Below are 26,308 nucleotides of genomic sequence, written 5' to 3' on the forward strand. Positions count from 1 at the left end.
GGAGCATAAGGAATGACATGGTGGATATTGATTGAAGGAAGAAGTGAATTTGGGGAAATCAGAGTGGGAGACAAACCACGAGAGGACTGTGACTCTGAGAAACAAACTGAGGGTTTTTGGAGGGGAGGGGATGGGTGTTGGGAGACCCTGGTGTGGGTATTAAGGAGCACTGGGTGTGTGGTATCTAAACAATGAATTTTGGAACACTGAAAAATTAAATTAATTAAAAAATGTTTTTGAGGACATTAAAAAAAAAAAAGATGTGATCCTTTCAGGGGTGCCTGGGTGGCTCACTTGTTAAGCATCTGGCTTTGGCTCAGGTCATGATCCCAGAGTCCAAGGATGGAGCCCCGAATTGGGGTTTTTGCTCTGCGGGAGGTCTGTTTCTCCCTCTCCCACTTCCCTCCTTGTGCTCTCTCTCTCACTGTCTCTCTGTCAATTAAATAAATAAATAAAATTTTAAAAAACAAAAAGAAAGTGATCCTTTGAGAAATGGATGATTGTAGGGGTGTTTGGCTGGCTCAGCTGGTAAAGCATGTGACTCTTGATCTTGGGGTCATGAATTCAAGTCCCACTTTTGGCCTAGAGCTTATTAAAAAAAAATAATGATGTAGTCCTGTCACTTTCTGCCTTTCAATAGCATCCCATTTCAATAGCTCAGAAAATAAAGCCCCAGATTTCCTTCACTTATTTAACAAATGTTTATGGAGCCCATGTTATGTGCCAGAGATTGTGTTAGGAGCTTGGGATAAATCAGGAAAGCAGACAAATATTCATGCTCTGGTGTTACATTTTATTTTATTAAAGATTTTATTCATTTGAGAGAAAGAGAGAGCGAGCACAAGTGGGAGAGGGGCAGAGAGAAGCAGGCTCCCTACTGGGTGGGGAGCCCCACACGGGGCTCAATTCTAGGACCTTGGGATCATGACCTGAGCGGAAGTCAGATGCTTAACCAGTTGAACCACCCAGGCACCCCTGGTCTTATATTTTAGAAGAGAAGATAAAAGGGGCATCTGGGTGGTTCAGTTGATTGAGCATCCGCCTTTTGATTTGGGCTCAGATCATGACCTCAGGGTCATGGGATGGAGCCCCACGGTGAGGCTCAGGGCTCAGGGCTCAGGGCTCCATGCTCAGAGGGGAGTCTGCCTGAGATTCTCTCTCTCCTTCTCCTTCTGCCCCTCCCCCTACTCTTTCAAACAAATAAATAAGTAAATCCTTTTAAAAAGATGAAAAAGTGCACAATCAATACATAAAGTATATAGGATCTTGTTGGTGACAAATGCTACAAATAAAATAAAAACTAGAGTGAGGGGAATGGAGGTGACTGCAAGTTCAAATAGGATGGTCAGTGTGGGCTTCATTCAGTTGACATTTGGGGGAAGGCTTGAAGGAGGTGAGGGGTCAGCTATGTGGGTATCTAGGGAAGGGCGTTCCAGACAGAGAGGACAGCCAGTAAGAGGCTCTGAGGCAGAACCTACCTGCTTTGCTTAGGGAGCAACAGGGAGGACAGTGTGGCTGGAGCCATTGCGTGTGGGGGGTAAGGACAGAGAGAAAAGAGCAGAACAAGTCTTTTAATCGTTCTGTAAAATAATAATAATAGTTGCTGCCTCATGGGTTGCTATGAAGATTAAATTAATACAACACACGACTCATCAAAGAGTGCCCAAGCAGTGGTGGACTGTGCACGAGTGTTATGAAACGCCCGGGTGCATGTCCACCCTCCGCCGCCAAGTGTCAGCAACGAGTTTAGGCCGAGCCGGGGGCCAAGACAGCCAGGTCAGTTGGGGTGAAGTCCTGCCCAGACGCCTCCGCCTCTGGGCCACTACAGCAACCCTCTCCCGGACACGCCCCGGCCACGTGAGCGCCGAGCTCTGGCACACTGCAAGCACTCCGAGTCCTTTGCTTCTCTGCGCATGCTGTCCTCCCCACCGGAACCAGCCTTCCTTCTCCCTTCTTCCACCGGCTGGAGCCGTGCCTGCCTCCAGAGCTCAGAGGCCTCGTGGCTCCGTCCAGGATATTGCCAGGAAGCTGGAAAAGAAAGGGTGGGAATGGTGTGGGGATGAGGGGGCGCAATGGAAATCCAGAGACTCAGGGAGCCCTATCCTCGTGGTATCGCAGACCTTCCTCCAGTTTCCTCAGGCCCTCTGGCCGTGGGTAAATGGTCCACCTCTGCTGAAGTTTAAAGATAGCCTTTGGGCTTCCAAAGATGTTTGCCTGCTCCATTTAATCCTTTTTTAATTTAAAAAATTAAAAAAAAAAAAAAACAAAAGGATGCCTGGGTTGTCTCAGTCAGTTAAGTGTCTGCCTTGCACTCAGTCATAACACCCTGGGATCCTGGATGGAGTCCGCATCCGGCTCCTTGCTCCCTGGGAATCTCCTTCTCTCCTGCCTACCATTCCCCCTGCTTGTGCTCTCTCTGACAAATAAATAAGTAAATACAATATTAAAAGAAAACATATCAAAAATTTAAAAAGTGAAAAAATTTTTTTAAGATTTATTTAGTTGACAGACAGATCACAAGTAGGCAGAGAAGCAGGCAGAGAGATAGAGAGTGGAGGAAGCAGACTCCCCATGGAGCTGGGAGCCCGATGTGGGGCTCGATCCCAGGGCCCTGAGATCATGACCTGAGCCGAAGGCAGAGGCTTTAACCCACTGAACCACCCAGGCGCCCCTAAAAAGTGAAATTTAAAAAAATATTTAGAAAATACATAATCATGGTAAAGAAAAATCCGATCAGTACAAATACAAGTACACACACATACACACACACACACAGTAAAGTCTCTCCATCACCTCCTGCCTAGGAAAAGTAAATAGTTTTTTTCACTGGTCTCTGCATTTGGTCTCACCAACAACCAATCTTGCAAACATTATAGCAACAGGATTCTATCTAAGGAGCAGATCAAATTAAAACTCTTCAATGACTTCTTACTATCTCAGGATGAATTGCAGGCTCCTTGCCCTTCACGATCAGGCTCTAGTCACCCCATTCGGCCCTTCTTCCTAGACTCCACATGGCTTCAGGCATATCCTCAGATTATCCAGACTATTCTCTGTCTTGTCATGCCCTTCCCACTAAGGCTTGGGTACCTGACCACATCCTACTCATGCTGCACCTGTACCAATGTCCCAGACCCTATCTGATGCTTCCTTCCTGTGCAGCCTTCATCAGGATTTATGACACTGAAACTTTCTTCTTCTGTGGGTCAGGGGAGGGTCCATTTATTTGATTCAATACCCCAGCTCCTCTTCTGCACAGAAAAGTCACCCAATAAGCATGTCAGGCATGAATGAATAATAACATACTCACATCGTGCTAATTTCATGCCTGGCACTGTTCTAGGCACTTTACATCTATAAACTCATATACCCACACAATCCCAAGTTTGGTACATCCTAATTTTACGAACACAGAAATTAAAGCATGAGGCAGTTTAAGTCAAGTCATTCCAGATGGTAAAAGTGGCTGAACTAGGGTTTGAACTAGCAGTCTGGTTTTCCACAAATGAGTCAAGAAATAATGGTAGGGAGGGATGGGACCGCAGGGAAGGGAAGCAGGAAGGATTTCGTCTGTGTGCTTCACATCTAAGGGTCTTCTCGTCCTCTCCTATTTCGCTCCCAGGAAGCCTGTTTTATAAAACAGGAGACAGAGACCCAGGGAGACCACAGGAAGGAGCCGTGGAAATTTATTTGGGGGTCCAGGAGCAGGGCCGTAGCTGATATGGTCTGGCTCCAAACTACAACTCCCAGGAGGCACCGGGCCCCCAAAGCCCATACGACGTCACGGCGGCAGAGGGCGCAGGCGGCTCGGCTCTCCCGGCCCGTCTACTGTTGGGCCATCCGCTCGGACCTCGGCCCTGGCCCTGGCCCTGGCCCTGGCCCTGGCCCTGGCCCCGGCCCCGCGGTAAGTGGAGCAGCCGGCGCGGACCCTGCCTGCCGAGGCTTGCGGCGCGTGCTCGTAGCCTCCGGCATTGAGCTGGACCGCGGGGTGCGCGCGGACCGGGGTGGCATCTACCGTAAAGGGGGGGATCCGGGCCGAACCAAGTGACCCTGCGGAGGGGGAACCCAGACGGCGACTCCCGGGCCGCTACTTCGATGCAGCCGGCCCCCGGGGGCACAAAGCTGTGTGCCACACACAGGCAGGCCACGTTCGTGGGGGGCCCGGGTCTGAAGGCGCTGGGTAGGGGTCAGCCCCGCCCCCTGAACGAGGGTGCCCAGGAGCACCGGGGAGGGGTGTTGTTTTCGGGCTGGACGCGTCTGAGGATCCCCTCCCCTCCAGGCACCAGATAGAGCCTCAAGTTGAAGAATAGCCCGGGAAAACAAGGTTGTACGGGCCCGGCCCGTGTGTGTTTGGGGAGGTGGTTGCATGGGTGGGTATAGAGATTGCCCGGGTCTGATGATACCAGTGTCCACGTGGAGAGATGGTGCAAATTGTCTGGATTCGGATCCTTACAACTACCCCTTCCCTTTCCCTGGCAGATGGGAGCTGCTCCCTGGGGGCTGAGCTTGTCAGCATCCCTGACCTGCCGTCGTTGCTCCTGAAGTCAGAGAAAAGCCCCTGCCCACCCATACACCCCCTGCCCCGCTTTGGGGTCGCCTTGGTGTATCCGGCGCTCTGCCCTAGCAGCTGCCTAGTCTGAAAAGAAACAAAGGAGCAGAGCCGGACAATGATACTGGCGTCTGTGCTGGGGAGTGGTCCCCGGAGCGGACCTCCACTCCGGCCCTTACTGGGGCCTGCACTCTCGCTCCGGGCCCGCTCCACATCAGCCACCGATACGCACCACGTGGAGATGGCGCGGGAGCGCTCCAAGACTGTCACCTCCTTTTACAACCAGTCGGCCATCGATGTGGCCGCTGAGAAGGTGCGCAACTGGGCAGAGGTCCGGTCTGGAGCTGGGGACGATGTTCAGGGAAGGGGTGGAGCTAATGTGGTGGGGACGGGTGTTGCAGATCCAGTCCTCAAAGTCCCCTCGCCCCTCCAGCCCTCAGTCCGCCTCACTCCGACCATGATGCTCTATGCTGGCCGCTCTCAGGATGGCAGCCACCTTCTGGTAAGATTCCAGCCCCCTTGGTTGGTTCTTGGTTCCTGCAGCCGGGGCACAGCCTGTCCGGCCCTGGTCCTGACTTCCCTCATTTTTCCTAGAAAAGTGCCAGGTACTTGCATCAAGAGCTGCCAGTGAGGATTGCTCACCGCATCAAGGGTTTCCGGAGCCTTCCTTTTATCATTGGCTGCAACCCCACCATACTGCACGTGGTAAGGTGGCCTCAGGGGGTGTGAGTTTTTCTAGAGGGGACTGTAGATCAGTGTGCCCACTGCCCACGAGGCGTATCAGGAGATGGGACCAGAGTGGGAGAACCTTGTCTGCCAAAAGGTTTCAGGGCCAGAGGGCTCAGACACAAGACCTCGGAGGCCAAAGCTGCATATTTACTGAGACTTAAAAGGCCACAATGGAGGTTTAAACCAAGTGCATTGGGGTGGATGGCAATCCCCATGGGTAAGCATGGGTGGCTGTTCTCTACCCAGTGCCCACAGCATCCCTGTGAACTTCCACACCTCTTCCTTGCAGCACGAGTTGTACATCCGTGCCTTCCAGAAGCTGACAGACTTCCCTCCGGTGAGGGCTGGGCCAGGGCAGGGTGAGGGGCTGAGAGGTCAGGGCCAAAATATCCAAGCTCATGACTCTGTGGCCTGTAGATCAAGGACCAGGCGGACGAGGCTCAGTACTGCCAGCTGGTGCGACAGCTGCTGGACGACCACAAGGATGTGGTGACCCTCTTAGCGGAGGGCCTGCGCGAGAGCCGGAAGCACATAGAGGTCAGGGGCAGCACAGTGGGCACCCGGGCCTATTGGGGGGCCTGGGAAAGGCACGGGGTTTCTGAGGACCCACTCTTCACAGGATGAGAAACTCGTCCGCTACTTCTTGGACAAGACACTGACCTCGAGGCTTGGGATCCGCATGTTGGCCACACATCACTTGGCGCTGCATGAGGACAAGGTGGGGGTGTTGGGATCTGAGACCTACCAGATGGGGTGCTGGGATCTGAGACCTTCCAGGTGGGGTGCTGGGATCTGAGACCTTCCAGGTGGGGTGCTGGGATCTGACACCTACCAGGTGGGTGCTGGCATCTGAGAACTTCCAGGTGGGATAGACAGGACCAAGCCAGGGTCCCCTGGGGCTAGGGGCTGGGCCAAGGGCCTGGAAGAGGCTTGGGGCTGCTTCAGGGGTCCAGAGATGGCAAGGTGTGGGTCAAGGTACTGCTAAGTCCTGACTTTCTTTCTCCTGCCAGCCTGACTTTGTTGGCATCATCTGCACTCGCTTGTCGCCAAAGAAGATTATTGAAAAGTGGGTGGACTTCGCCAGGTGAGGCTAGAACAGCTAAGGGGGTGGAGGGCTTCTGGCTGGGAAGGGTTGGGTCTGAGCCCTTGCCTGGGACAGGGTTTCTCAAATGTGGCACTATTAACATTTTGGGTCAGATAAATCTTAGGGGCTGTCCTGTGCTTATTCAGATCTTTAGAAGGAATCCTGGCTTCTATTCAGTACAACTCGCAGTTGTGGCAAGGAAAAATCTCTCTAGAAATTGCATCTGGGGTTGGTGGAGGCAGAACCACCTCTGTCTGAGAATCACTGGCTAGGTTTGCTCCTATCCACAGACGCCTGTGTGAACACAAGTATGGCAATGCCCCCCGCGTCCGCATCAATGGACACGTGGCCGCCCGTTTCCCCTTCATCCCTATGCCGTTGGACTACATCCTGCCTGAGCTCCTCAAGAATGCCATGAGGTAGGCTGGCTGGATATGTTGGAAGGGGGCAGACAGGAACTGGGGTGAGGCTGGGGCACCACCGCCTACTGGTGTTTCCTCCCCACATAGAGCCACGATGGAGAGTCACCTCGACACTCCCTACAATGTCCCAGATGTGGTCATCACCATCGCCAACAATGATATTGATCTTGTCATCAGGTTTGCCCTGAGTGGGAGTTAGGCTGGGAATGTGGGGGTCGCTATTTCTGCCTTGCTGCATGACCTTGAGCCAGGAGCTGCTCTACTCTGAGACTTGGTCCCTGGTCAGACAGAATGCTCTCTGGTTTTGAATGCCGTGAGCTGGATAGGAATGGATCTGGGGCTGGCTGCAGGTGCCAAGTCCTATCCTTGTCAGCAACTGAGGGGCCTGGAGTGGGGAGTTAGGAGTAACCAGTCCACGATGTTGGGTTGGTAGTAAGTGTAAAATCCCATGACCACGATGTTGGGTTGGTAATAAGTGTAAAATCCCGTGAGAAGGTGTAAGCAGCTAGGGGCCCAGGCAGAAGTGAGGATGGAAGGATGTTCCTTAAAAAAACAAGGGCCAGGGTCTGGATGGATCCCATCCCATCCTTGGGTGGAAGGGGCAGGAAGGCAGACTTGGCACTGTTTATTTGAGAGGTAGTGAGGCTCCCACCAAAGCAGAGCCAAGCCTATGTTATCAACATCTTGCCAGGATTTCAGACCGGGGTGGGGGCATCGCTCACAAGGACCTGGACCGGGTAATGGACTACCACTTCACTACAGCTGAGGCCAGCACCCAGGACCCCCGGATCAGCCCCCTTTTTGGCCACCTGGACATGCACAGTGGCGGCCAATCAGGGCCCATGCACGGGTGAGGCCCCACCTGGCCAGGATGGAGGGGTATGGGGGCCCCAGGAGACCTAAGCCTCTGAAGCTTCTATCCTGTCCCCCTGCCCATCCCAGCTTTGGCTTCGGGCTGCCCACCTCACGGGCCTACGCGGAGTACCTCGGCGGTTCCCTTCGACTGCAGTCTCTGCAGGGCATTGGCACAGACGTCTACTTGCGGCTCCGGCACATTGATGGTCGAGAGGAAAGCTTCCGCATCTGACCCCACAGCCCTCGGCCTACTTGCCTGCCTCACCTGGGCCCCACACCCTGCCAGGACCTTTTGGGCGAGGCAGGGTGCCACCCTGGTCCACATGCTGCTGCATCTTGGGTCTTCGGGCCCCAAACAGATGGAATTCCATGGAGCTCGGTGCCACCCCTCCTCTACAGAGATCCACTGCTTCCCTGCCTCCAGGTCTTGGAGGAGAGGAAGTGGGGTCCCTTGAGGCCTCCAGCACCATCTCCTTTATTCTCGTTCCTGGGGAACCCCGACCTTGACCTGCTGTTTGTTATTAAAGTTCACATTTTGAATGCCCTCTTGGGCCCCGTGTGTGGGGAGGGCAGGTGAGCTTTTGTTGCCATCCTGTTCTGGTTCCCTGGGCCCTTGGGTTTATGTAGCTTGTGTCCCAGTCTCGAACTGTCCAGACAGCCTGTCAGGCCAGGTATAGAATTGCCCCCAAATCTCTTTTCATTTAACAAATGTTCAGTTTTGTTTAACATGTTTCTGGGTCCCAGGCTATATTGAAGGCCCAAGCTGGCCCAGCCTCAGGCCTCAGTTCTGACACCTCCCTTCCTGGCAGTCACAGATTCTAGAGGTGAAGGTTACCAGACTGGGCAACCTCCTTGAGCCACCTGATTCCTGAGTAAGGTTAAAAATACTGCCTGCCAGCTGTGCCTGCTTCTGCCAAGAAAAAGGAACACATAAAATTATATCCTGGCAGGCCCCAGGGGACAGTGGGGCCCTGGTAGGGGAGGGCAAAAGGAAAGGGCTCCAGACAGTAGGTGGGGACCCAAGGGAGGGGAATAAGGGCCTGAAACCCTGCTTGGTAGGACTGGTGATAGAAGTAGGGGATTGAGGAAGACAGAAATTGTATCTGGAGGTCAAAAGCCAGGTGGTGGAAACCATAGTGACTTACCAGGCTGAAAATCCTGCTGGCTGTGGCGCAGGGGACGTGCTTGGAGTCTGGCCAGGAAATACAGGCTTTTATCCTGTAGGCAGCACGAATCCATGGACAGATTTTCAGCAGGGCAGAGATGTTTCCGGTTGGATTTCCTAGAAGCAGACGCTGAAAGGAGGCTTTGTGTCTATGTGATTTGTTGAGAAAGTGCTCCAGTTAGGGAGTAGGAGAAGCAGGAAAGGGAAGGGCAGGAGGCCAGACAAGGATATCATCTCAGGCAAAAGTGCAGGGCTAGCTAGTAAGTTCTGCCTTAGAGTTGGAGGCAAGAGAGCTAAGTTCCACAGTCATTGATGAACTCTGCTTGATAATCATTGGTTAATGTCTGTATTGGAAAGTAGGGGTGGATAGGTACTTAAACTTCCAAACTGAAAACTTCCCTTTGCTTTTTTAAGATTTTATTTACTTATTTGAGAGAGAGAAGAGGACAGAGAGAATCCCAAGCAGAATCTGTACTGAGCCCAGACCCCACCACAGGGCTTGATCTCATGACCCTGAGATCATGACCTGAGCCAAAATCAGAGTCGAACACATCACTGAGATCATGACCTGAGCCAAAAGTGGGAGTCGGATGGATATGAAATCAACTGAGCCACCTAGGCTGAGCCACCCAGGCGTGTCCCCACCCCACCCCCACTCCTCCCAGCCCCCCACCTGCCTTTTCAGCTTTATTTAGGCAAAACAGCTTTATTGGCCCAAGGGATAGTTTGATAAAGAGCCTCTGGCTTTTGAATGCACATCAGAAGTAATCTGGATCTGAAGAAGCAACAAAAAGAGATTCCAAAGGGTCTGGGTGAAGCATCCACACAGTTCTAGAAATAACAGATTTGCACATTAGAAGGAGGATTAGAGGGAGACTAGTCAAGAGGTTGGTGTAGTAACCTGGATCAGGGATTTATAAAGCCTGGGCTAATCCTCAACTAGAAAGGACAGCAGCCCTGTAACAAGATGTTGGGTGAAGTCAAAAGTGAGGCACCAGAACCATGGGTGGAGAGAATAACAGTCTTGAAGATGGGGGGGGGGGGGGCGCGGTAGGATGGGGAGTAGGAGAAGGCACTGTGATTTTTTTTTTTTAAAGATTTGTTTTAGAGGGTGGGGAGGGGCAGAGGGAGAGGGAAACCATCCTAGGCAGATACTGTGCTGAGCACAGAGCCTCATGAGGGGCTCTATCTCATGACCTGAGCAGAAGCCAAGAGTCCAAAGCTTAACTGACTGTGCTACCCAGGCGCCCCAAGGCATTACAATGTTTTTTTCTTGCCTGACTTATTTCTTTGGCTTATTATGCAGCCAAACACTTGGCATTCACTGCTCACTCTCCCACCAATTCTCTGATTTCCCCAAGTTACTAGTGCTTCCCACTGCCATCACCTCACCCCCAGCGAACTCCTCTAGTTCTTGATCTGAAACTCGAGTCCCAACTCCGTTAGAATTGAGCATTCCACTCAATTAGAACTGCTTTTAATCCCAATAACCAATCTGTAAGTCAAAGAAAATTCAGAGAATGGCCAAAAAGAATGTTTATTGAGTACCTACCCTGTTTGACACTGTGCAACACACTTTATATACCAAAGAGATAGGTAAATATATGGCTTACCCTTTATATAGCTATATGGTTTATACACTTATATATAATTTAACCTTCACCGGCACTCTGAGGTTGAACAACCTTGCACAATTTACCCAGAGCAGGGTCAGAACCCAAGATTCCTCACTAAGCTCAAGATGCTCTCCAGTATGTCCACTGCCTTTGACTAGTTTGTTTAGGGGATGTCTGTTATGCAGCGCCTGGTTCTTTTCTTAGAAAGGTTTCATTTAAAAAAGAAAAAAAAAAAGGTTTCATTCTATGAGAGCAATTTACTGGCTATCTCTGGACACAGCCATCCTGTTCCCCTCACCCTGACTGAAGGAAGGCGGCTCCTTCAATCTTTATAAAAGGGGTGATCTGGATTAGTCTGGCGGAGATGGGCGGCGAAATGGTGGGTGTTAAATCCGGGCTCAAAGCCTTAATGCCAGGCAGCCAGGGAGGCCGCTCTAGCTCGCCCCGGTACCGGGTAAAGTGGGGGTAGCACCTCTGCCAAGGGGCACACCCTCGCTTCCTCGGGTACCAGGCCCTAAAAGACCGGGCTGAGTCATCACACCAGGAAAATCTCCTCTTTCAACTCGGGGTCCAGCCATATTTCCAGACTGAAAAAAATTCCAGGGCAATTGGCACAGAAAGATCAAACTTGGGCCGGGGCGGGGGCAGGCCGCACTAACCAATGAGCTCTTGCTATGTCACAGATCCCACCCTCAAGCGGGCAGCGGCCTCTGCCACGCGTCGCTGACCCGGAACTAAAGGGCTGCGCGGCGCCGGATTCTGGCGTCATCTCCACTACAGCGATGGCGGCGCAGGGAGCAGCTGCTGCGGTTGCGGCGGCGACTTCAGGGGTCGCGGGGGAGGGCGAGCCCAGGCCCGGGGAGAATGCGGCGGTCGAGGGGACCGCCCCGTCCCCGGGCCGCGTCTCTCCTCCGACCCCGGCGCGCGGCGAGCCCGAAGTCACCGTGGAGATCGGAGAAACGTACCTGTGCCGACGCCCGGACAGCACCTGGCGTGAGGGCGGGGCCCAAAAGGCCACGGGGCGGGGTCTGAGGGCGTGTTCTCTGAGGGCCTGGGGTCATGGGGGCGGGACTTTGAGGGAGGAACGCGGAACTTCTGGCGGTCCCCGGCGCCGCCTCCAAACCCCACTAGTCAAGACAGTCACCGAGTTCTTCTAATGCTATGTAGAGCTCCCATTTCACTTGCTCGTCCAATCTCAGGCTTCATTGCCTTTTCAACAAAATCTTGGTTCTTTGCTGGTGTCTCTTGTCTCTGCGACTTCCTCTTCCAGCCCTCTTTAACAAGCGCCAGTGAAGAGGACCTACGGAAACAACAAAAACGAGCTTCCCTTCCCCTTCCCTCCTCTCATCTTCAGAATAAAACCCAAATTCCTTAGAATGGCGTGCATCTTTTTGACCTTTCTGGTTCCTAGCCACCCCTAGCAAAGGCCCTTACCAGAGCAGACCACATTGTACCTTCTGAAGACCATATGCCTTTTACCGCCTTTGCCCGCTGCTTTGCATGTCCTTTCTTTCCTTTCTCCTGGTTCGCCTGGCTAGCTCTTACTCAGCCTTTTAACATACCATAACTCCTGTGATGCCATTACTGACTCCCTTCAGGCAGAGTGAGTCGTTCCCTTCTGTATGTGCCTGCAACATTTTCTTCATACTTCAGCCATGGTATATGTGACCTATGTTGTCATTGTCTGTCTGCGTCTTCCTCTGTCAAAGTGGGAATTTCTGGAGGGCAGGACCTCTGGTGATTCACTGCTATGTCTTCTCTACCCAGCAGTAGCACAGCATAGGACCAGACACACAGTGGTTGTCTTACTCATTTGTTGAATGGTCTGCTAGTTGTCAGGTACTATGCTAAAACCTTTAGAAGCATTAAGTCACCCTCTGAGATGGGCACTATTATCCGTGTTTTGTAGACGAAGAAACTGAAGCTCAACCAAAATAATTTGCAGTTAAATAAAGGACGTGGGGAGCTAGGGTTATATATAAACGCAGAGCCAGCCCTCATGACTCCTGAACAAATGAACAACTGAGTATAAAACAAACATTGAGTTTGGAGCCAGACTTAAGCTCAGTTAAGTGTTAACTTCTTAGCACTTTGTACATATGTGAGCCTGGGTAAGCCTCAGTTTTTCACCTGCAAAGTAAGAGTAACAGTTCCAACCTGGCCCACTTAACAGGCAGTGATCAATGGAATGGCAGATGTGGCCAGGTGCTGTTAGCTTATGTGTGACCCTGGAATCTGGAAACTGCTCCTCCGTGTGAAGGATCCTTCTTGTTCATTCCTGCCTTCCTTCCTGATAATCCTAGCCTTTTTCTTTCACAGATTCTGCTGAAGTGATTCAGTCTCGAGTGAATGATCAGGAGGGCCGAGAGGAATTCTATGTACACTACGTAGGCTGTGAGTGACTTGGGGATATTCGGGCCTGGGTTGGGGGAGAGGGGTGGAAGGGCAGCTCACTCATGGCCCATCCTCACAGTTAACCGGCGACTGGACGAATGGGTAGACAAGAACCGGCTGGCGCTGACCAAGACGGTAAAAGATGCTGTGCAGAAGAACTCTGAGAAGTACTTGAGTGAGCTGGCTGAGCAGCCCGAGCGCAAGATCACTCGCAACCAGAAGCGCAAGCACGATGAGATCAATCATGTGCAGAAGGTCCGGGCCCCCTTCCCTTCTCCAAGGCCTCAGGAGGCTCAGCTGCCTCTGCCAACTCCCTTGAGTCCCGGTGCTAGAACCACAACAGCTTCAGTTTCTTAAGCTTCTACAATGTGCCAGGGACTTTGCCCATGTTTTGCCAGATAGTCTTTGCAGAGAAAAGTGAGGCTCAGAGAGGGCAAGCACTTGGCTATAGTCTCACAACAAGGAAGTGGCACAGCTGGGACTGGAACTCAGGGCCTCCTGCAGCAGTAGGCTTCTTTGTCTCCTATTTGCCACGCCACCTTAGACAAAGGTTTGAAGTCCAAAAGGAAGGAAAAGAATGAATGATTTTGGGCACTGCTGCTGCCCAGCACTGTGCTGACTCCTGCACATATATAAGCTGCTCATATCCTTCCTGACCATCCAGTGCCATGGCGATCATGGTTTCTGTAGATGAGGAAGCAGCATCAGAGAGGTTAGGTAACATGCCCAAGGTTACACAGCTAGTAAAAGGGTGGGCTGGAATTAGAATAATAATGGCAGACATTTATTGGCTTGTGAGCCGAAGTTATAGGCTTAGTATTTTAATATATGATCTCACTGAAGTTTCACAGCAGCCTTGTGAGGTAAGCAGCGTTATTATCTCCAGTTTACAGGGAGGAACAGATAAGTTTTAAGAATCTGGTCAGGAAGTAGATTTGCCAGCTTCTGGATTGTCTGACTTCAGGGCACCAGAGTCCTTAATCATGACTTCACCACGTCCTTAGAAACTCAGGCTACTTGATCCAAAACCTGGAAGGATCCTTCTTGATCCAAAAGCTGGGTATTTTTATCCCCAATCCATGCCACCCGTGGGGGTTGCTCTTCCCTCCACTCTGAGCCTCAGTTTCTTGATTTGTAAAATGGGGAGCGCAGATGAGACCAGGATTTATTGAGTTCTCAAGCACTTAGACATTCCTTAGTTTCAGCCAACTGTGATTTCCTTTTGAGTGCTCATTGTGTGCATATTCTGTGTGCTTGCTTCTGAGTGCTCATTGTGGCAATGTTTTTCCAACTGGGGGGGGCACGGCCAAATTCAGTGGGTTGTAACAGGCTTTTAAATTTAAAAATGAAAGAAAGAGGGGTGTCTGACTGGTTCCGTTGGCGGAGCATGTGACTTGATCTTGGGGTTGTGAGTTCCAGCCCCATGTTGGGTGGAGAGATTACTTAAAATGAAAATATGGGGCGCTTGGGTGGCTCAGTTGGTCAAGTGTCCAACTCTGATCTCAGCTCAGGTCTTGATCTCAGGTTCATGAGTTCAAGCCCCGCATTGGGTTCCACGTTGAGTGTGGGGCCTGGTTAAAAAAAAGAAAAGAAAAGAAAAATAGGGTAAGATAGGAAATGTCAGAGTACGTTGCACTTTATTAAACGTTATATATTGTTTTTGAGAAGCTTTTATTTCACGTACAAATACATGTAATGTGTATGCACGGACAGGTCAGCTGGGTTACAGTGCTAACCATTCCCGGCTGTGGATCGTGATAAAAAAATTTTGAAATACCCTAAGCTGCAAAGACCCTGCAAGGTCTAAGGCAGCAGTGTCCTACTGACCTTCCAGTGATAGGTGGAAATATATCTGTACCGTCCGATAGAGTAGTGCCGCTAACCATATGTGGTGACCGAGCACTTGGGATGTGTTTCGTGTGGCTAAAAATTAAATTTGTGTTAAATTTAATGAATTCAAATAGCCACCTGTGGCCAGGTCTCAGTTTCTCTTAGTTCCTCGAACAGGTTGTGCTGGCACATTAAAGTCTCAAAAATGTACCTGGAAGCTGGTAGTCAGCAGGGATGACAATGGGCCAGTTGTGATAAAATCAAAGGATGATGGATAATCGGGGAGTTAATAATAAGCAAGGTTCTTCAGAGCCAAATTAATGTTTAATTTTAAATAAATTGTAGCATTTAAGAAAAGTGTTTTTGTAATTCTTTAACACATACACAGAAGAGGATTGTCTTTTGTGAGAATTGGGAAGTGGGTTTTTAAAGAGGCATGTGAGGAGAAAAATCCTTCTTCCCTCATCTTTGCAGGGGTTAGGCTTGGAGTTGGACCAGCCAGGGGCCTGTGTTCAGCGGTGCTGGGTACCAGTTCTGTAACCTGACCTCTCTGTGCCTCAGTTTCCTCTTTGTGCCATGTGGATGACGAGCGCTCCTGTCTCAGGGTCTTTGTGAGGGTTAAAGAAAATAATGCCTGTGGCGTGTTTGGCACTTGAAATAAATGGCAGTTAGCTAGTCCCCAAAGGCAAGTGACCTCATCTCTCCCTGCCTCTTTACTTCTCTAAAATAGAAATAAAAAGGCTATGTCTCAGCGTGGCTGAAAAGGTTACATGAGGCCACACAGGCCAGGTGCTTAGTGGAAAGGGATCTGGGGAAAATGCTGACCCCCTCCTGCCTTCCCAGCCACAGGGCAAAGCTGCCATCTCCCATGGTGTAGGTCATAGGCCTTCCTGGGGTCCCTTTCCATTATCAGGCTGTGTGCTTGGTTCCTCCTACAGAGTCTGGCTTAGGAACAGGATGTGCTATGAGGGTGACATGACTTTTAGTCCCTGATTTCTTTTTTTTTTTTTTTTAAAGATTTTATTTATTTGTCAGAGAGAGAGGGAGAGAGAGCAAGCACAGGCAGACAGAATGGCAGGCAGAGGCAGAGGGAGAAGCAGGCTCCTGCTGAGCAAGGAGCCTGATGCGGGACTCGATCCCAGGACGCTGGAGTCATGACCTGAGCCGAAGGTAGCTGCTTAACCAACTGAGCCACCCAGGTGTCCCTAGTCCCTGATTTCTAAGGACTTGGAAGATTGGGGAAACTAAGTGGCAGCAGGGAGAGTGGATTGTTGTTAACAATGCATTACAAAACTTGGAAGGGAGAGGGCGTGTTCTGTGGCGGAAGGATTCAGTCAGGTCTCCCAGAGGGGGTGGGCAAGGTGCAAGGCCTTGAAGGACAGGAAAGAGCACAGTAAAAACAGTTTACACACGATGGCTCACAAAACTGCCTCACTTCACACTCCCCTGCCTCACGCTCCATGCGAGGCTGAATAAGCAGTTTTTGGAGGTCAGGGAGAGGGAGCTGCGTGCGCACAGCATGAAGGCCACAGAAAGAGGGGCGTTGAGAGCGTAGATGTGAAGGGGCTGTGCCTGGAGGCTGGGAATCCGTGGAAGCTTAGTTAGGGGTCCAGACTGGAGATGGTGGCAGTGGCTCTTCGGAGTTGGCCAGAGAAGAGTTTTAGAGAGGGACCAATGGCAGAGACATCAAGGAGGAAGAATTGACAGACCTTGGCCCCTCATCAGATGCCAGGCTAAGAGGAGGAGGAGTCCGAAGAGCAGACCTGCTATTGGTCTTGGGCAGCTGGACTGAGGGTGCTGCTTCCAGTGAGAGGGGGACCCCAGGAGGATTAAGAGGTTTGCGGGGAGGACCGGTTGAGTTCCTTTCTGGATACCTAGAGCCTGCTGTGGCTGCGGAAGGGAGCAGGCAGCTCCCTGGATCTGGTGCTCAGGAAAGAGGCCCAGTCACACTGGGAAATCCAGCACCAGTTCCTGCTCTGGGCACAGAAGATAAGATCCGGTATTCATCTGTCTCATGACAGTTTGAGCAGAGCTGGATTGATCCTTTTGTGTAGCTGAAGCTCTTACCAGCCCGAGGGCTGGAACCAGACCTCCTGATCCTAGTCCTGTTCATCTGGCAAAAGGTCCAAACTTGGATGTGTGGATGGATGGGTAAGGCAGGAGAGGAGCTTGGCCCAGCCAGCTTCAAAACCACGTCAAACAAGTTAGCTGTTCATGTGGTTATTAGTGTCATATAGGGGATGAGATCTGGAAGACAGGAGGGAAGCACTGGGTTCTGGTGCAGGGGATACCACTTGACCACCACTTCTGTTTACCTCTGTTCACGGCTCTGTCCTTGCACAGACCTACGCAGAGATGGACCCCACCACAGCAGCCTTGGAGAAGGAACACGAAGCGGTAAGCAGGGGCCGGGCTCCTGACTGTGGGCCTCTCCCTTGCCTGGCTTTCCTTGGCCCTGAGCCAGCCACTGCCCTGCCCTCCCACCTTACCCGCAGATCACCAAGGTGAAGTATGTGGACAAGATCCACATCGGGAACTACGAAATCGATGCCTGGTACTTCTCACCGTTCCCTGAAGACTACGGGAAACAGCCCAAACTGTGGCTCTGCGAGTACTGCCTCAAGTACATGAAATTTGAGAAGAGCTACCGCTTCCACTTGGTGAGACGGGGCTCCCTGGACCTGGCGAGAGGGGTGTGCAGGCTGAGGGGCTGAGGCAGCAGCCATAGGGAAGAGAGACAGGTCCAGAGGAGTTGAGTGCGAGGAAAAGCTGCCCGTGGCTCAAGAGCCCTGGGTTCTAGGCCTGGCTTTGCCTGGCTCGAGTGACTGTGGCCAATTTGCTGCCTTCCCCCAGGCCTGAGTTTCCTCTTCTGTGGAATGGGGATGGTAATCCCAGCCCTTACCGCCTCCTCAGGTCAACCTAGACCCCACATGTTCATCAAGGCCGGCCCAGTGCCAGATTCCTCAGGAAAAAAGAGGAAGTGAGCATAGCCCCTGAGCAGTGGAAGGTGTGGACCAGATGGGAAGCGTTGGCAGAGGCGGGATGGGGGTGTGGGATGCTGGGGGCTCACAGCACTAGCACAGGAGGGCGGGTCCGGAAGGGCGCAACCTGAGGCAAATGTATGCGGTTAAGGGATTGCCACTGTCATGGATGAGAGCCCTCCAGAGTCCTCCAGAGCCAGGCTGACCTGAACTTGAGACCGTCTAGCTGTGTGATATTCAAGCCAGTTACTTAGCCTCTCTGTGCCTTGGTTTCTTCATCTGTAAAATGGGCTCTGTCTCCTCATGTAGTTGGGAGGATTACTTGATGTAGGTGAAGTATGGAGCCCAGGGTCTATAGATGGGGAAACAGAAGTGGAGACCTGTTGCAAGCCACACACGGTGGGATGGGGGCTCCCAGCAGAAAACCTTAAGGTCTCAAGCCCTCATCTCCCCAATCCACACCCCCAGGGCCAGTGTCAGTGGCGGCAGCCCCCCGGGAAGGAGATCTATCGCAAGAGCAACATCTCTGTGTATGAGGTCGACGGCAAAGACCACAAGGTGAGTTAGGGGGCCTAAGTGCTTTGGGGAGGTGGGGGCAAGCACCTCCTGGGTGATCCTCATTGTCACCAAAGGGTAGAGGCCGGTCTGAGGACAAGCCCCAACCTGGGAAAGGCCTGTGAGATCATGCTTAGCCTGGCGAGGGGCCTGTGGTGGGGCACAGTAAACACCCGACCATGGGGTACCAGCCTTGGGGACCAGGTTTCTGTTCTGTCCCTGAAGACTTTTCTACTGATGGGGTGGCTTAGCTTGGGTGAAGATTGTTGTGCCAGAGGCTGCTTCTAAAAGAGCTTTCTCTTTCTGCCTGAAGGAAAGCTTTCTTCCCTGGGAGGGGATGGCTTTGTGTGAGACTTGCTGCCCAAGAGCTGTGTAGCTCCGAGAGCGGAGTTCCCGGTTTCTGGCCGCAGGACCTCAGGGGGCAGGGTGGGGCATTTGCAGCCTGCTTTGCTGCCATTGAGCACCTGGCCTTTGCCTGGTCAGTCTGGGAACCTCTCACCAAATGTCCCTGTTTCCCAGGGCAGGGGGACAGACAGTAGAGGGTAAGGCAAAGAGGGCAGGTTTCTGAGTGGTTCCTGCTTCCAGTTGTGCTGTGGTTGATTAGCTGACCTTGGACAAGTTACTTAACACTGTTTGTTCCTGTTTCCTCATCTGTAAGATAGGAGTCATGATAATGTTTACCCAATAGGATTGTTGGTGGAACAAATGAGACAGCAATGTCAAGTACTTAACACAGTGTCTGGTATCAAGAAGATGCTTAGTAAACATGGGCCTTTATTATTATTGGTGACCTCCTTGTGTTCAGCCAGCCTTGAGATAAATAGCTCAATGGGAAGTATTTGCTCTTAGCCTGACCTGGGTCCCCTGGTTTGCCTTTCTGAGCATGAACAGTGGGAGTGGCAGAACGGGCTCCAGCAGGAGGTGTGGGTGTTCTTTCTAGCTCTACCCTGTGAACTTTGAAGCCTCAGCCAAGGACTTCCCCTTCCCAGAACCTCAGTTTCCTCCTAGGTAAAATGGGCTAGCAATTCTGGACTTCACAATCGTTGGGTCAAATAAGAGTGGATGTAAAAGGTGTCATAAACCAGAGGGCCTCTTGGTCTGTGCCATGAAGCCATCCATTCTCCGTCCTGATGTTGGTCTAGCCTGGGTGCATAAGGAGGGCTGCCGAGGCCCAGCAGAGGAGTATGGCCAGGTGGGCAGACAGCTCAGGCTTTGCAAATCGGCTCAGAGCCATCCATTCAGCAAATATTTATCAAGCACCAAGCTTCCCGCTTAGCCATGTGCTGGCTGTTGAGGATACAGCTATGAACAAGACAGAACTTGTATACCAGTTTGAATCCTGCCCTAGCACTCAATAGCCTTAGATCAGCCACTTACCTCCTCTGAGCCTCGGTTTCCTGATTTGAAGTGTAAGAGTTAATGTCCCTGAAAATTCAACTCCTACTTAGCACTCAGAAGTGGTAACTGATTGGGATGCGTGGCTGGTTCAGTCAGTGGAGTGTAAGACCCTGATCTTGGGGTTGTGAGTTCCAGCCCCATGCTGGTGTAGAGATTACTTAAGAATAAAATCTTAAAAAAAACCAAAAAATCTTTTTTGCCCATGAGTCCTATCCCCATGCTTTAACTAAAAAAACAAACAAACAAACAAAAAAACACCTTTGGGGCACCTGAGTGGCTCCGTTGCGTGTCTGACTCTTGATTTTGGCCCAGGTCATGATCTCAGGGTCATGAGATCAAGCCCTGCGTCAGGCTCTGTGCTCAGTGTGGAGTTGGCTTGGGATTCTCCATCTCCCTCTGACCCTCCCCACGCTTGCACATATTCTCTCTGAATAAATAAATAAAATCCTAAAAAAGCCAAAACAACTCACCTTTTTGCACCGGGGAGAAAAAAAAGAAGTTGTCATTGATTAATCCAGCTGTCTGGTTTTTAGTTTCCCTGTCCATCAGAAAATGACTGTAAGACTCCTCTCAGTTCTAAAACTGCTATTCTGGGGAGGAGCCCACTTCTCCCTAGTGTGGCACTGGCTGCTCTCTGAAGGCTGGCATTTGCAGAGCAGGGTAGCAGCCACTGTCCAGGCCTCACTGAAGTTGGGGGTGGGGAGCAGCTACACCTGCTCACTGAGCCTGCCTCCACCTTCCCCACCCCTCAGATTTACTGTCAGAACCTGTGTCTGCTGGCCAAGCTTTTCCTGGACCACAAGACCTTGTACTTCGACGTGGAGCCCTTCGTCTTTTACATCTTGACCGAGGTGGACAGGCAGGGGGCCCACATCGTTGGCTACTTCTCTAAGGTGCTGGATTGGGAAGCCCAGGTTGAGGGAGGGTGGGGACTCTGACCTGGAGAGGTCAGGCTGAGCCTCCCCAGTGGTCCTGACCACACACTACTGTAGGAGAAAGAGTCTCCAGATGGCAACAATGTGGCCTGCATCCTGACTCTGCCCCCCTACCAACGCCGTGGCTATGGAAAATTCCTCATTGCTTTCAGTGAGTGGTTCCTGGCCTGTGGAGGAAGGGGCAGCCAGGGCGGGGGTGCCGGGGCAGGGCTGGGTCCTCCGGAGCCTCCTTCCCTCTGCCACCAGGTTATGAGCTCTCCAAGCTGGAGAGCACGGTCGGCTCCCCAGAGAAGCCACTGTCTGACCTGGGCAAGCTCAGCTACCGAAGCTACTGGTCTTGGGTCCTGTTGGAGATCCTGCGAGACTTCCGGGGCACACTGTCCATCAAGGACCTTAGGTGAGGGCCCTGGAACCCTTAAAGAGGAAAGGACTCCTCTAAGATGCTGTGATCCTGTGTCCTTTTCCCCTTTTGCTGTCCCAGTCAGACACCACAAGGGGACTGTCTGCAACATCTGTGCTAATCCTTTTCTGCAGCCAGATGACTAGCATCACCCAGAATGACATCATCAGCACCCTACAGTCCCTCAACATGGTCAAGTACTGGAAGGGCCAGCATGTGATCTGTGTCACACCCAAGCTGGTAGAAGAGCACCTCAAAAGCGCCCAGTATAAGAAACCACCCATAACAGGTGGGTGGGGGGCTGCCCAGGGTGTGTGTGGTGGGGGGTAGGTGTTAAGATCTCCTGGGATCCAAAGCCACCTTTTGGCTGTTATGTGATCCCAAACTAGTTTGACCAGCTCCCAGGACGGAAGCCCCGCCCCCTCCCCAGGACTCAGTATGCCCTTGTTCTCACCTGGAGGTGAAACCTGGCCTGGGCCCAGGGGCCCAGCCCCGCCTCTCATGCCTCTCTCCCCACAGTGGACTCAGTCTGTCTCAAGTGGGCACCCCCCAAGCACAAGCAGGTCAAACTCTCCAAGAAGTGAGTGGGCTACGCCCCTGCTGCCGGACCCGTGCTTCCCTCCCTACCACTCCCCTTCCTGCCTGTAAATATGTACAGACCTGTTTCATCACTTTTTTTTTTTTTAATAAAGTAAATTCTGCCAGTGGTTCTGGACTTTGGAAGTGGGAGGGAGAGGCCAAGAGCTGCTGTTCTTCGTCGCACGTCACACACACAGCCAGTGGCGCTCAAAACTTCACTCGTGCTTGTTCTTTCTATCCCTCACCCCAAGCCCAAGTCCAGTTCCGGTGGGGGCTCAGTCCTCCGGAGTCTAGAAGTCGAGGTTCAAGGAGGGCATGGCAGCCGATGGGGCAAGATTAGGGCCTTTTTTGTTCTTGAGAACATGCCGCCCAGAGGCACCCCCAGCTCAGGAGACAAGAGGGGGAAGTGACGGGGCTCGTCAGGCAGATGGAGTGCTCTGGGTGCTGGAGCCGGCCCTCCGGCAGCAACTGGCTAGGCAGGTGCCCCGTCTTCTGGAAACAAAGCGGGGAATCAGGGCTCATTTTCATCATTAAGGGTCCTCAGGGGCTCCATAGGAGTCCAACCAGCAGGTGAAGGTGGACAGAGGTTCTAGCCAATACCACAGGTGGGAAACCACCTGACTGTGGGTTGTAGTCCCAAAGAACAGACCCAGAAGAGGGGGCTCCTGCAGGTCCGGGGAGGAAGGAGTGGCTCCAGCCAGTCCCCAGGCCCAGAAGATGTAAGGAAAGGGCCAGGTCCATTCCCGGGCCAGGTGTCTGTCCTCGGGTACAGTGTGGAAGTCCAGGAAGCAGGGTCAGCTCCAGGATGACCCGCTTAGCAGATGAGGCCCAGGGTCAGGCCTAATGGCAGCAGAAGGATGAGCCCCAATAAGCCCCGGACTGGGGCTGAGCTGAAGGCCTGATGGTTGACACAGAGATGGCCGTCAGGCTGGGATTCCTCCACATGGGGCACCACATGAGGCTGGAGCTCTGTCACGTGATAGTGAATCCAGGAGGCATAGCTGGAGGTCAGAGTGTACACACCAGGCCTGTTGGGGGCCCCACAGGCATCCCCCCAGCTTACGATGCCTGCCAGGTACCAGAGGCCCCCCACAGGGCAGGAGAGTGGGCCCCCAGAGTCTCCCTGAAAAGAAATAGAGTGACTGTCAGGATGAAGCCCCGGGGCCTCAGGTCAGCCCTGCCAGACACGCCGACCCTCATCTGCCAAGAGGCACTTGTCTCCCAGGACCCCCTGCATTTACCTGGCAGGCATCTTTGCCCCCCTTCACGTAGCCAGCACACACCATGTCCTGCTGGATGCTGTGGGGCTCCTCGGGCTTGGCGCCAATGTTGTATAGACACTTACACGTCTCACGGCTGATCAGTGGCACCTCAAGTTGCTGTAGCTGCCGGGGCGCCAGGAGGCTCACTGTGGGAGCAAAAGATGCTCGCCTGGGGCCTCCTACCCCTGAGTCAGGTGCGCCCCCCACGCATGCCTCTAGAGGTCTGCGCCCACCTCACCTGAGGGTGCCACGTGGCCCCATCCAGTGACAGTGCACTGGAGGCCATTGGGGAAGGAGGCGTTGGCCGCAGGGAGGCAGATGGGCCGGATATGGCGGGAGAAGGTGACAGGCCTATTGAGCCGGAGGAGTGCGATGTCACCCTGGGAGCCCTCCTGGCGGTAGCTGGAGTGGGAGATGACCTGGGCCACGGTGCGGACCTCGGCCTCAGAGCTGTAGGAGTCCAGCTGGTGGGCCCCCAGCTTTACTTCATAGTCTTCCCTGAGGTGCTCCCTGCAGGCAGAGGGGCCAAGACTGGGACCCAGGAGATCTCTCCTAGTTCCCTGATCCCTGCTAGGGATCCCTGTTCCAACCAACCCCAGGTTCTGTTCCCAAATGAAGGGCATTTTAGATTCTGAACTGCGTATTAGTTTTATTCTGTGACTTGTGACCTCTGACTTTCACTCCTGACACATCCTTTCAGACTTCATTATTGCTACCCCTAGACCCAACCCAAGCATCCCAACCTCTGGCCTAGATTGATCCCTCAACTTTGACCTTAGCCCATTTTTGACTCCCTGCCCAGCTGCCCTCTGCCCAGCCGGTACCTTGGGAAGCAGTGAGCGGCGGAGAGCACCCACTGCTCAGACACGAGAGAACCGCCACACACGTGGGTGCCATCGTAGGTAATGCTGACCTGCCAGGGCCACTGGCCGGCGGCTGCGCCACTACCACCAGTGATGCGTGCTTGGAAGGTCACACCGCAGGAAGCTGTCCAGAGAGGAAGGGGAAGGGGTCAGGTCCTTCTGGGGCGCACCCCCTACATCAGGTTCCTCGGGCCTGCCACGTCGCGACAATCTGGTTTGGAGCTTGGGAAGTGAGTTCACAGGAGCCAGCCACCTGTTTGTCCCCGTCCCACTGCTCAGTGGGCATGGTTAGTTCTGCCCCCTTACCATCCTCATTACCTAACCGGGTTTCATCCAGCTTCCTTTCTCTCAGGTCCTACCTTCCGTCCACTCCTCACAAGTCAGAAGATCTTTATAAATGACAAATGTGATTAGGTCACACCTCAGCTGAAATCCTTTCCTGGCTCCTCACTGCCCTTAAGATACATTCCAGACCTTCTATGACACTACCACCTACTCTAGCCATCCCTCGGGACGCTTCCTGCCACACACACTGGGCCACACACTTGTTTGCCTCTAGACCTTTGCTTATCCAGGTCACTCTGGCGCTCGGGCATACCTTTCCGCACCCCTTCTCAGCTCAGCAAACCTATTTGCCTGTGGAGGTGATTCAAATGTCAGCCTCTCCTGACTGGGCAGGCTGAGTTGGACGACACTGGCAGCTCTTGGCGGGGGGTGTGTGTGTGTGTGTGCATGCTTCCCCCAACACTGTCCCATCACACAACGGTGGTGCTGGTGTCTGCGACTCTGTTTCAGCTGTCCCCAGTCCGGGCATTCCCTAGTGACAGGGACTGGAGCAGATCTCCTTGTCCCCCTGGGCCAAGTCCAGGGTTGGGCACACACACAGCTGGAGTCATGGATATGTGTTGACCAAACAACTGGACTCCCACCCGGAACATCTTGTTTCCAGGACAGCCTCACCCCCACTAAGGCTGTGGCCGTTTGGAGCCGGACCCAACAGCCCATCACAAAGTCACCTTGCCTGGTACAGCGAAACTGTCCAGCCAAGCTCCTCCTCCTGCCCTCATCATAACGACAATAGCTACTATCTAGTGGCTGATCAAGCACCTCACTGGGCTGCGAGAGGGCTTTCACTTCCTTTATGTCCCGGAGTCCTCACTGGGCCACGGGAGACAACCAACATCGACTTCATTTTTGAGGCAAGAGGACTGGCCAAGAATACACAGCTAGCAGTATGCGGTGAGGCTGGGCGTGAAAACCAGATTCAGAGTCGGGTGGTGTGCCTTGCCAGGAAGTAACCCTTGGTTGGTTTTCCGCAAAGGTCATACCTTTGGAGTCAGACCTGGGTTTAAAATCCCAGCTATCAGGGCTCCTGGGTGGCTCAGTGGGTTGGCCTCTGCTTTCAGCTCAGGTCATGATCCCAGAGTCCTGGGATGGAGCCCCGCATCGGGCTCTCTGCTCACGGGGAGCCTGCTTCCCTTCCTCTCTCTCTGCCTGCCTCTCTGCCTACTTGTGATCTCTGTCTGTCAAGTAAATTTTAAAAAATAAATAAATAAAAATAAAATAAAATAAAATCCCAGCTATGCCTCCAACTGGCTGTGTGCTCTTGGGCAAGTCACTTCTCAGTACCTCAGTTTCTTTCTCCATGGAATGAGGGCTATAATCCCCATCTCCTGTACTAATGGGAGGATTTACATAAGGCAATAAGGGTGGGTAAGACGGCCCTCCTGGGAGAGGGGGTCAGGCACTCAGGAAACATTCCATTGGAATCTGAATCCAAGTCCCCTTCGTTTCCCCTCCCCCACACAACCCTCACCTTCATCCCCATCAGCCCCTGGAGGAGAGAAAGAGGGAAGGGAAACAGGAAAGACTAGAGGTCCCAGACCCCTCAGCACCTGCCACTTCTCCAGAGGATTGTCCCTCACCCTGTGCCCCTCAGGAGGCCAAAGCTGAAGGGAAGGGGGAGGCCCAGAGCTAGGGAGGTTGAAGCCGGGCGTTCCTGAGCCCAGGATAAGGGATGTGCCCAGAAAAGTGTTATAACCTCTGCTTATGTCCACCACCCCTCCCCCGAGCCCCACACTCTGACCAATGCAAATACTCACCAAGTCCGGACTGGAATAATCCAAGAAAAAGCAGAATGGCCACAGCCCCCAGCCACCCAGGCCCCAGGCCTGCCCTGTGGGCCATGGCCCAGGACCAGGGCCCCTGGGGAGAGACACCAGGCACCGAAGGGAAGGTACCTAGGGCTGGTTTCAAAGACAAGTTCCAGGTATCGGCCCCAGAGGGAAGGGATCTTGGAATCCGAGCTGCGAAGGGGGAAGAGACGTCCAAGGCTAGCTTCCAAGTCAGGGATAAGGCACAAAGGGAGACGCTGGGGTCTGCACAGCCCGCCTAGTGGACACGTCTCCAGCGGGGCCTGGCTAGTAGAGACCTTCCAGAGCGCGGATCCCTGGGGAAAGGCACCTACCTGCCTGCCCCTCCCCTAGCCCCGCCCTTCTTGCTTAGCTCCACCAGCTTTTCCTGCTAACAGAGTCCTAAGCCCTCCCAGACCCCCAGGCTCTCTGTGTGTGTTTCTGTGCGCATGCGCGCGCAAATCCCTGATAGACTCCCTAGAATGTGACCCCACTGCCCCCTGTCCCAGGTCTTGCAAGTCTCCCAGACCAGTTATGTCCCCCAGGGCCTGGCCCAGCC

General features: G+C 52.9%; 3 protein-coding genes and 1 long non-coding RNA gene across 6 annotated transcripts; 2 read left to right on the forward strand and 2 right to left on the reverse strand.

The window, feature by feature from the left end:
* Positions 1–1,141: 1,141 nt before the first annotated feature.
* LOC125090577 (uncharacterized) lies at positions 1,142–9,882 on the reverse strand. Its single transcript, XR_007124382.1, has 3 exons — positions 9,373–9,882; positions 8,785–9,330; positions 1,142–2,028 (listed from the first exon to the last, which is right to left on the reverse strand). It is a non-coding gene; the product is annotated as an uncharacterized LOC125090577 (long non-coding RNA).
* BCKDK (branched chain keto acid dehydrogenase kinase) lies at positions 3,771–8,183 on the forward strand. Of its 2 annotated transcripts, XM_047713363.1 has the most exons (13): positions 3,806–3,904; positions 4,280–4,324; positions 4,480–4,862; positions 4,983–5,051; positions 5,144–5,254; positions 5,568–5,615; positions 5,696–5,815; positions 5,898–5,996; positions 6,289–6,362; positions 6,653–6,781; positions 6,872–6,961; positions 7,476–7,634; positions 7,727–8,183. In XM_047713363.1, the coding sequence occupies exons 3-13, from the start codon at positions 4,668–4,670 to the stop codon at positions 7,869–7,871; spliced, it is 1,239 nt and encodes a 412-aa protein (XP_047569319.1). In that variant the 5' UTR covers positions 3,806–3,904; positions 4,280–4,324; positions 4,480–4,667; the 3' UTR covers positions 7,872–8,183. The 2 variants fall into 2 exon arrangements, with proteins under 2 accessions (XP_047569320.1, XP_047569319.1); XM_047713364.1 differs by lacking the exon at positions 4,280–4,324 and having other exon boundaries at positions 3,771–3,904.
* Positions 9,883–11,186: 1,304 nt separating the features above from the next.
* On the forward strand, positions 11,187–21,620 carry KAT8 (lysine acetyltransferase 8). The gene is made up of 11 exons (XM_047713362.1): positions 11,187–11,413; positions 12,740–12,814; positions 12,894–13,069; positions 16,988–17,041; positions 17,140–17,304; positions 18,094–18,183; positions 20,331–20,471; positions 20,571–20,664; positions 20,760–20,910; positions 21,048–21,202; positions 21,433–21,620. Exons 1-11 carry the CDS (start codon positions 11,203–11,205, stop codon positions 21,495–21,497), a joined length of 1,377 nt encoding a protein of 458 aa, XP_047569318.1. The 5' UTR covers positions 11,187–11,202; the 3' UTR covers positions 21,498–21,620.
* Positions 21,621–21,770: 150 nt separating this feature from the next.
* On the reverse strand, positions 21,771–26,105 carry PRSS8 (serine protease 8). 2 transcript variants are annotated; one of them, XM_047713365.1, is made up of 6 exons: positions 25,720–26,105; positions 25,434–25,451; positions 23,579–23,741; positions 22,993–23,264; positions 22,734–22,900; positions 21,771–22,615 (listed from the first exon to the last, which is right to left on the reverse strand). In XM_047713365.1, exons 1-6 carry the CDS (start codon positions 25,802–25,804, stop codon positions 22,307–22,309), a joined length of 1,014 nt encoding a protein of 337 aa, XP_047569321.1. In that variant the 5' UTR covers positions 25,805–26,105; the 3' UTR covers positions 21,771–22,306. The 2 variants fall into 2 exon arrangements, with proteins under 2 accessions (XP_047569321.1, XP_047569322.1); XM_047713366.1 differs by lacking the exon at positions 25,434–25,451 and having other exon boundaries at positions 25,720–26,098.
* Between the last annotated feature and the right edge of the window lie 203 nt (positions 26,106–26,308).

The sequence above is a fragment of the Lutra lutra genome, chromosome 18 (genome assembly GCF_902655055.1).
Source record: "Lutra lutra chromosome 18, mLutLut1.2, whole genome shotgun sequence".
NCBI classification, from domain to species: domain Eukaryota; kingdom Metazoa; phylum Chordata; class Mammalia; order Carnivora; family Mustelidae; genus Lutra; species Lutra lutra.

What these genes read in the sequence shown, in the direction of transcription:
- PRSS8 (XM_047713365.1), bottom strand. Translation starts at nt 25,804, where the DNA reads ATGGCCCACAGGGCAGGCCTGGGGCCTGGGTGGCTGGGGGCTGTGGCC. An exon ending in GGGCCACGTGGCACCCTCAG is followed by an intron (nt 22,901 to 22,992) that starts GTGAGGTGGGCG and finishes TTGCTCCCACAG; the next exon opens with TGAGCCTCCTGGCGCCCCGG. An exon ending in GGGGCAAAGATGCCTGCCAG is followed by an intron (nt 22,616 to 22,733) that starts GTAAATGCAGGG and finishes ATTTCTTTTCAG; the next exon opens with GGAGACTCTGGGGGCCCACT.
- KAT8 (XM_047713362.1), top strand. Translation starts at nt 11,203, where the DNA reads ATGGCGGCGCAGGGAGCAGCTGCTGCGGTTGCGGCGGCGACTTCAGGG. An exon ending in TGGAGAAGGAACACGAAGCG is followed by an intron (nt 17,042 to 17,139) that starts GTAAGCAGGGGC and finishes CCTTACCCGCAG; the next exon opens with ATCACCAAGGTGAAGTATGT. An exon ending in AGAGCTACCGCTTCCACTTG is followed by an intron (nt 17,305 to 18,093) that starts GTGAGACGGGGC and finishes CCACACCCCCAG; the next exon opens with GGCCAGTGTCAGTGGCGGCA.
- BCKDK (XM_047713364.1), top strand. Translation starts at nt 4,668, where the DNA reads ATGATACTGGCGTCTGTGCTGGGGAGTGGTCCCCGGAGCGGACCTCCA. An exon ending in ACCCCACCATACTGCACGTG is followed by an intron (nt 5,255 to 5,567) that starts GTAAGGTGGCCT and finishes TCTTCCTTGCAG; the next exon opens with CACGAGTTGTACATCCGTGC. An exon ending in AAGTGGGTGGACTTCGCCAG is followed by an intron (nt 6,363 to 6,652) that starts GTGAGGCTAGAA and finishes TCCTATCCACAG; the next exon opens with ACGCCTGTGTGAACACAAGT.